Source organism: Thermobia domestica, chromosome 9 (genome assembly GCF_964235325.1).
Source record: "Thermobia domestica chromosome 9, izTheDome1.hap1.1, whole genome shotgun sequence".
In the NCBI taxonomy this organism is placed as follows: domain Eukaryota; kingdom Metazoa; phylum Arthropoda; class Insecta; order Zygentoma; family Lepismatidae; genus Thermobia; species Thermobia domestica.
The window spans coordinates 103,854,369-103,863,498 of NC_137462.1; the positions used below are offsets into that span (position 1 = coordinate 103,854,369).

A 9,130-nucleotide genomic window follows, 5' to 3' on the forward strand; every position below is an offset into this window, starting at 1 on the left:
CGATTAAATTGCCTTAAATCAGACACGTCACTTTATATCTCTATTACCTTTTTATTCTTTTCGCAATCCCATTAATAATAATCTTTTTCGATCGTCATAGCAACCTTTAAACAACTATTTACTGTTACAGTAACTAGGAGTACAGTTTATACATTTAAAACCAACATAGATTTTCAGCTACTACGATTAAATCTTATTTCTTTATATTTTAGAATCAACAACATATTCTCTTTTCTTCTACTACTCAACAGATTGTGTACTTTTACGCACCGTTGCCCAAAATCAAGATACGAAAATGGAAGTAATTTATCGCATAGATATACAATATCGTTGTAGTTGTTTGGAGCAACTTAATCCTTTTTGTTTATAGTATGATTCCAATTCTTACATTTTTTTCGTTATAGATCACAGGTTTTCCCAGAAATTCGTACATTGTTGGGATAATTTTGTAATGCGTCACCACGCAATCGTTTCCACACTACAGACAGTATCCCAGGCCATTATTATATTTATTCAAATATTTAAAATCGGGACCAGGACAAGAATATATTTATTTATATCGTTATGGTTTGTTCTTATTACGTGTTACAACGTTTTATGTTCACGTTGATTCTTAGAAGTGGACGAAAAGTGCTTAGAATAATCAGCATAAGCCCTGGCTAAACAGAGAAAACAAACATAATAATGTGAACTTCGAAAGCAACTATATATAATATAATATAATTTGTAATATAATTCAGATAAATAGCTGAAAAAAATCTTTAAAAAGCACTAAGAACCGATAAAAGAAGCCAAACTACATTATATTAAGCTATATATCTAATAATACTAGAAAAACTTTGATCATACAATAAACCGCATTACGTGTCAAGCGAATAAGTTAATATCTGATAAAAAATATTGTTTAAGAATCTTTCGTAATCCATACGAACCCATTGAAAATTTTCCCTTCTGTTTAAGGTTATGTATCTTAGTATCGAGTAAAATGCAAGAAAAGCAGATGCATTTCTTTAAAAAAAAAATAAAAAAACAACATAAAAAAATTAAAAAAGAAAAAAACTAGGACGGAATTTTCCTTTCCCTAAAGCCATTTTCCGACCTCCTATCAGACACGCAAGAGGTAACACAAAATTTGATCTAGATACAGTATTGAAGATGGAGTTCATGTTACTTGTATTTTGATGATAATAGTTGTAACTTACTGGAGGGAAATACCGGAAGTCAATATAACTCTTAGATGTTATTTAGTACAATGACGGAAGTAGACTGTTAAAATGTGTTTTAAAGGAATATAAACAAGAGAAGAAATATGAATAATGAATAAATAAGTCAGTTGAATGTAATATAAATACGGAATACGATATTTTCCTAAAATAATAATTATAAAACGCCTTCTACATAAAATTTCTAATTACTCTATTCTACAATTACATCTAATCTACTTGAATAGTATTTTTGTATCATATGCTATACAGGGACTTCTACAACAGAATATTATTCTATAACTAAATACATTACTCTGGAAATTACGATCTTGATACAACTTAAGTTACTACACTACGCTACATTAGCTGTAAGCAAGAACTACTAAAAGCACTCTTTATCTTCTGCTGCTGTTTCTTAATCTATCAAGAAATTACAATCACTGTTTCTTGAAGACCTATCATGTCGCTCATCTGACTCGAAGTTTGGACATGTGTGTTCAAAGCCTGAAACAAAAGGTGATTTAATTACACAGAAAAAAAAAAGTTCTTTGCAGTGGACCCCAGGGTATGAAATCGATGTATTTTGTTACACAGAATTCAAATTTCAAAACCCCAGGACCATTGACCGTGTCAGTTTTATGAGCTGAAAAGTGTCCTTATCCAAAATTGCTCAAATTTTTCGCCCATAAAAAAACTGACACGATCAATCGTCCTGGAGTTTCGAAATTTGGATTCTGTGTAGCAAAATACATCGAATCCACACCCTGGGGCCTAGTGCACAAAAGTTTATTATTTATTTATTTATTTATTTATTATTATTATTATTATTATTATTATTATTATTATTATTATTATTATTATTATTATTATTATTATTATTATTATTATTATTATTATTATTATTATTGTGTGTGTGTTTGTGGCTGCATTAATATTCAGTGTCATATCAAATGTGTCGATGTTAATACTGTTGAATTACTTAATGTACCAATAATCTTGTTTTAGTTACAATATACTGCTAATTCTAAACTATTTCAGCTTTATTTTGTAACTATTTGTACTCTAATTCATATTAAAAGTCAGTGAAATCAATGATTTTGATCTCAAAACTAGTTTGCACTCTCTGTATACGCTATAACTTGAACAACAGCTCGACATTTTCAGATAAACATTTTTTTAAATGTAATTTAAGAGAGGCAAATAAGTCAAATCAAACATTGATAATATCACGCTGCAATATGATTGCAGATTTGTACTGTAAATTTCACTTGAACTGAAGTATGAATAATATTCTTTTCTTCCAGCTTATTGAAATGTACAAGAATGAAGAAATTGAATACCAGCTGGCGTGCAAGACAGAATTTTTCGTGTGATGAGCTGCATTTTTTTCCGTACTTGAAACAAAAGAAAAAAATACCAAAATACATTGTATATAGTACACGCATAGTGCTAGAACAGTATTATGTCAGAATTTGCATTCTAGTCATATATATTTATTTATTTATTTTGTATCTGACATAGTTCTAATTCCAGTTATTATGTATATAAATGCAACATTTCGTTTTCGTAAAGAATGATTAAGAAGAAAAAGAAAAAAAATACACCTTCATTCTTTAAGATTGGTGTTTTATTCCGAGCCAATATGTGAGAAAAAATATACTTAAAAGAGGAAAAAAAAAGTAATATTATTTCTCTGTACTTGATACACCAGACCAATTTCAGAACCAATTAAACTATAGTACGTCTTGGACATTTTAAATTACCTTTTTAGACGTGTGAGTGGGTGGTGATAATGGTGATTTGTCTGTAAGTGTGCGTTAGTTGCAGCAAAAAAATCTATTTGTAATAAATGATGATTTTTTTTTTTTTTTTGATAATGTTTAGAAAAGAGTGCAAAATATATTTCTGTTGATTATTTCTAAGTTGTGGTTTCGTGTGATTGTCATGATTTGATATGATTTGATGCATCTTTTGGTTGTTTGTGGTTATGTATTGCCATTCTGTTATTATTGTTATTATTTCTGTCTTTTTTTTTAAATGCCGTTTTTTTCTAATCAGCAATGAATTTATGATCATACACTATTAGCATAATATGCGGTATATATACTGTCTGGTTTTTAAATAGTAGTTTAGTTTAAAAAGACGGTGAAGATTTGCATACTCCTACTTTGCTTGTTAAGTCATATCAAAGAATGGAATTTTGTCGATAAAACTGTACCTGAACCAAGCGCAGGTTCTGAGGAAGGTTGTGTACAAAGATTAATAAATTATGTAAATTTTCTTTCGTTAGCTTTTAGCGTTAAAATTTGAATTTTTGTTTTACTAATGATTTCTCTCAAGAGCCCCTATTGGCTTGAACAAATCGATCAATCACAGTAAAGTTTTCTCAATCTGAAATCACATAATTTTTTAAGCTTGAGAAAACTGAAAAAAATATATACTATCCATTTTCAAGCTATTGCGAAAATAGTCACGAATAATTCACTTTTGGACATATCATACAATATCTTGTTATTTCTCCGGTTCATTTCTGTGATGAAAATTACTCGGTGTCGTGAAAACACTGGGAACCTACTTGTACAAGTAAGTAAAATGAAGAACTACTGGGTCAAGAAAATCCTGAAGTAATCGCGTGAAAGGGGATAAACTGAGCACGGATAATTGAATTCAATACGCTGCATCTAGCTCACCAGAGGCGTTCTGAAATAGTAAAACAATTATTATTATTGAACAATAGTAGTGAAACTTCTAAACTGTAATTAATTAGTTTAGAGGGTAGCCCAGCGTGGGGCTCAGTTCCACGACTTAAGTTCAGAATATCTAATTGGTTTTCTTAGTTAAAAAGTTTAATCTACATTTATGGAAATTATTTTGAGAGATCCCTGAGAGCACTGTTGTCGCAGGGGCGGATCCAGGGGGGGGGGAGCGATCCAGAAGAGGAAACTTTATTTTATATATAAATAAAATCCATCCCAGAATTTGGAGCTCTTAAAAGTAGCTCTAAGTAGCAGTATTACAACCCCCCAGAAGTCCGTCCTGGATCCGCCCCTGTTTCGTCGCAATATGAGAAAGATAAGCAGAAGCCTGTACACTAGTATGTACCCTGTCAGTGAATTTCGTTCAGCTTTCCAAAAATAACATCTTTCTGGGAGCAGAACGTCAAAGATCTTTATGATATAAAATAGTTATAGCGCAGTCAAGATGCGATGTTCGCCAAAGGTTTCTATTGTATCTAAGAAGGGTACCACCGATATAATCAAAACAGTGTCCGCCAGAGTAAGTAGATGGTCCACAATAGCAAGGAGAAAAACTCCCCAGGCCAATGCCATTTGACAATGCGTCTGTTGGTCACCAAGAAAAACCTGTCTATGCAAAGATGCATCACCAGCAATGCGAAATCCAAAACAGTTGTGCTAAGGATCATTGATAAGAAGTAACAACTGAATCATAAGCCGCGTGCTTACTCTTATCGAACAACTTATCGGAGAACGTAAGATACACTGCAAAATATCTGTACTGTGTCTGATGAAGCGTTAGGGTAGTTAGTTGGCGACACTGTTATACAATAATTATTTTTAATTAAAACTTGCTTTGTTCAGAGATTTTAGTTTCTTTTGTGAAGTTGAAAATATCGGTTTGACCGATATTTATCATGGAACAAATGGTAATATATTGTAACCCTGGACGAGATCTGAATTTTCTTACTGACTTCCAAACAGAACCGTTCTATTTATTATGATTCTAAGATGATTCTAAGGACATCAAGAACCAGATGAACAGGTTCGCTTTTACCATAAAAGGTTTCTCCGCGGGTTTATAATGATGGCAGATTTTTTGTTATAAAGGCAAGCTTCTGCTTCACTGAGTTGTGCCAAATGTCAAGGTAAATGTAGCCTATTATCAACAGCATGTTCTCGAACCCTTATACTGACGAGACCTCCTTTTTTTTGTACAGTGATGAAGTGTCGAAGGTGTACATTCAGGAAGATAGTGTCCAGCAATATGGATCAATTAATGGTTTCATACATTGTAGCATGGCGCGTGAAATAAACGTACGGGCTGTACAGTATTCGGACATATCTTCGGATACTATATCGATGGACCTTCGTGCATTTGGGAGTTCAAATAATGTGTCGCAAAACATCGTCCAGGCACAGTGCCTGATTTGAGAACAGTATGCCAGAAGAGTTTGGCAAACTTTATCGGACTTCTTTCAACATCTCTTCCAGTAGAAACCGGTGTTGGGCTATTGTTTATAGTCAATGCTGTAATATAGAGCACAATCACTGATGGTAACATGTCTTCACGCTCTAGTACAAAACTCCGAATTTAGTTTCCACAACCTTCAATATTCTGTTATTGTCTCTCTGATGTTCTGTTTTTCTTTGTGAAAATTTGAAATCATCACTGCTTCAGATTAGTCTGAAGTGGCATGAACAACTTTCAGGTAAAAATGATAATAGAAGTTTTCCACAAAATTTTTAACATTTGTCCAGAATTAGTATAACTGAGTTGTTTTCTGAAATGTTTTTTTTTTTTTCTTCAAGATTTACAAAATAATATACTTTTTGTAGTAATTTGTATGCATTGCAAAGCATTCTCAAGGAAGTAGCTTTGCCTGTATAATTGGTTGTTTTTCATCTGTCAATCAAAAAAGTGATCCGATTATTGCTAGGACACAAAATGATCTGTATTGAGCTAGCATCATAAAGGAATTGGGGGAGCTATTTAAATTTGTCTGACTGCATTATCTTGATGGGTACAGCCCAGCTTTTTTTTAAAAAAAATACGTTTTAGTTTGTTTCGGTGGGAGTATTCTAAATTTTTCACTCTTGATGTTTGCACCGATATGAAAAATATTTGAGGGGGGGAAAAAGATTTGTTTCTTTTTAGAAGCAAAGAATTTAAGATCAGCAGACTATCCGAAATCCTCTTAGTAAATCGCAGCATTTATTCCTATTAGTAACTCAAATTTCTATTCTTGTTAACAAATCGAAATCGTTTTAATAAATTCCAGAATTTATAGAGTAAATATATTATAGAATTTATAGATAAATTCAAGATATTTAAAGATTTTACTGGCAAAACGATAGATATTTAAATATTAGAATAGTCTCCTCGCAAGTACACTCGAAATGGGAAGCAGATGATCCAGGGGTGTATTCACTTGATTAGAAAGATGATAGATTGAATTTGAGGGTTTCACATATTGGAGATTCAACCTAAGTTAGATAGGATAGGAGGCCCCAGAATTGTTTAAGTTTCAGTTAAGGGGATTTAATCATATTCCTAACACAAGCTAATGTTTACTATGCCATTAACCAGGCAAGAGTTAGAAGAAGCTGCATCCTCTTGCTCTATACGTATTTATACTTAAATCTCCCTCTAAATTAGTTTCGTGATGCTGCTGTTTGATAAACACTGAGATTAGTAATTGAAATTGAGTTTGTGTAACCAGAAAGAAAAATCACTTTCGAAAACAATAGTAAGTGTTTAAATTTTGTAGTAGTTCTCGATATTCAAATACGAATTATTGTCAGTTTCCTTTTTCCTTGTATTTTCTTTTTTTCTTTTTATTTTCAAAGATTTAAGCAAGAAATATAAAAACATGTGTAAAAGAAAGTTTCCTAAAAATCTTCGTATGATTACTTTTCAAATTTAGTATTTCGGCTGTATTCCTTAGACATGCACAATTGAGTTTAATATTAGATTGTAAGGAACAAAGTTATACTTAATTCTGTCTCCTGACTTTTCCCTATATTATCATGGATTCATTGCTGATTATTTTTTTCCTCGTGTTCAAAATAGTTTTTATTTGCTCTTGTTTCAAAAGTTTTTCTTAACAAAATTGCAGAGAGATCCGTAGCCAACATCAGTATTGTGGAAACGTAATCAGAATTCAATGAAAGAGGGAAAACAACCTAACTGCTTTTAAAACAGGTTTTCAAAATAAAATTTTATGACTTTCTACGGCTATGGACCTGTCAGTTTTTTTTTTTTTTTTTAAATATAAATATTCCAAGCTGAAATTTCAAGATTTGTGTTCATTTAATAGTTCTCCTTTTTTAAACCTACATTTTAAAAATATTATTCTAAGTATCTTCTTTTTATGAAGAGAATGAATAGAATTTTAGTCCACGTAGCTGTTGTTCCTTCATGCATAAAAAACGAAAAGTAAGAAACCCATATTAATAGTACCTATCATTATAAGAATTAATTAATTAAGAGTGTCCTTCCAACTTTAGTAGTTACAGAATCTCATAGTGCCAAACGTTGCCTGTTATTGGACGACAATACTTCCCACACAGGTGACGAGTTTAGAACTAAAAATTGCATGAATTCTATTATGAGTTATAAAAAAGTAGACCTTAGATAGATTTCAATTTTATGACACAGTTTGGTAATGTAATAGAGAAACAAAACTAATGTTTTTTCATTATTCTTTTTTTTATTATTAAAAAAGAAAGTATTTCTTGTAATAAATGTTATTTAAAGGTAAACACTTTTGTAAATTAAAATAAAGAAAAAATCTTAAAAAAAAATACCCTGATATTTCCTTGCATATTTTATATTTCTAACAGATTTCTTATAGCAGGGTATAAAGGCACTCTTAGCATATTAAGCTTATTGCTAAAACAAACATTTAAAAAATCTTTTCGAATTCCTTGTACTGTGGAAGGATGTAAATCTTTATACTTATTTGTGTAAAAAGAAGTGCCAAGGTTTAATAATTATATATATATAGCTATATATATACAAATTGATAAATATATTTTCTACTGTGCGAGCTGAGAATGTTCCAAGTTTGTACAGAGTATATAGATATATCTATATATATAGAAAGAAGAGAATATAATGTGTTCGTGTGTAAAGGAATATTATGTTGTAATTTTCAATGTTTAACTGTGTTATTGCACTGTGTACCAGGACTAGTCACCACTTAAATAGTGTGATAACTGCCTTCACACACAACACAACCTTTGTTGTTGCTGTGACGGCGTTTTAATTCCCTGCTTGTTAATTCTATGATGAGGATGAGACAAGAAGAAAAAAAAAATACATAAATATTACCTACTACATTGTATTAAAAAAAATGATTATACAAAATTTCAAAATAGTTTCCTACATTTAATATATGTTATCAGAAACTAATTTTACTGTTTTTAGTTGAAAAATGTTTGTGTATTAGAGAAAAAAATATATTTGTTGCATAAATATATAAATATAAGACCTTGTGTATTATTTATTTCCTTTAGTTTTAATACTCTCTCTTGGTTACAAAAATCTAGACGATAGTCTACCAGAGTTTGTCCAAACAAGTAATCCTAGATTTTTCAATTCCAATATTTATACACAAAAGGAATGCATTTTCCTTACATTTTGTGAAAGAACGTAACGTATACAATATGTAAGAGGTTTAGACTACATCCACTAAACAAATATATATTTCGCATCTCAAGAACTGTCCTAAAAAATTAGAAAAATTGATAAAAGTCAAAAGCCGACACCACTTGCAAAAATTATCTAAGCCTCTAGAGGGTATACGATCACCGAGAAAAAGAGAGAGGAAGATTTCTAGGGTAGTGACGTAATAATGTCTTATACCTATATGGAGATTTTTTTTTTAGCATGTGTATGAAAAATTTTGATTTTATTGACAAAGAACATGTATGTATGCATGTCAGAAAATTATAAAATACATTTTGACTGTGTAATATAGAGGCCTGTTTCTCCTTACACGTGACATAAAAGTTGCTATATAAAACTGAAGTTTGCCGTGGCAGAACAAGTTGTTCCGATTGAGAAGTTAGCAGCGTATGATCTATACTTCAGATTTAGTTAATATAGGCCTAATATACGTAATTACCATTCTTATTTCTAATTGCATGGCTGTGCAAAAGGTCTAGAGATTTTATGTATTATCT

At 31.0% G+C, this 9,130-nt stretch overlaps 1 protein-coding gene across 4 annotated transcripts in view; it reads left to right on the forward strand.

The window, feature by feature from the left end:
* Positions 1–8,432, forward strand: part of norpA (no receptor potential A) — a 387,967-nt gene extending 379,535 nt beyond the window's left edge. For all 4 annotated transcript variants that reach the window (XM_081771645.1, XM_081771642.1, XM_081771643.1 and 1 more), the window contains one exon: positions 2,510–8,432. In XM_081771645.1, the coding sequence (XP_081627771.1) occupies positions 2,510–2,578 (69 nt within the window). In that variant the 3' untranslated portion in view covers positions 2,579–8,432. The remainder of the gene's footprint in view (positions 1–2,509) is intronic.
* The last annotated feature ends 698 nt before the right edge of the window (positions 8,433–9,130 follow it).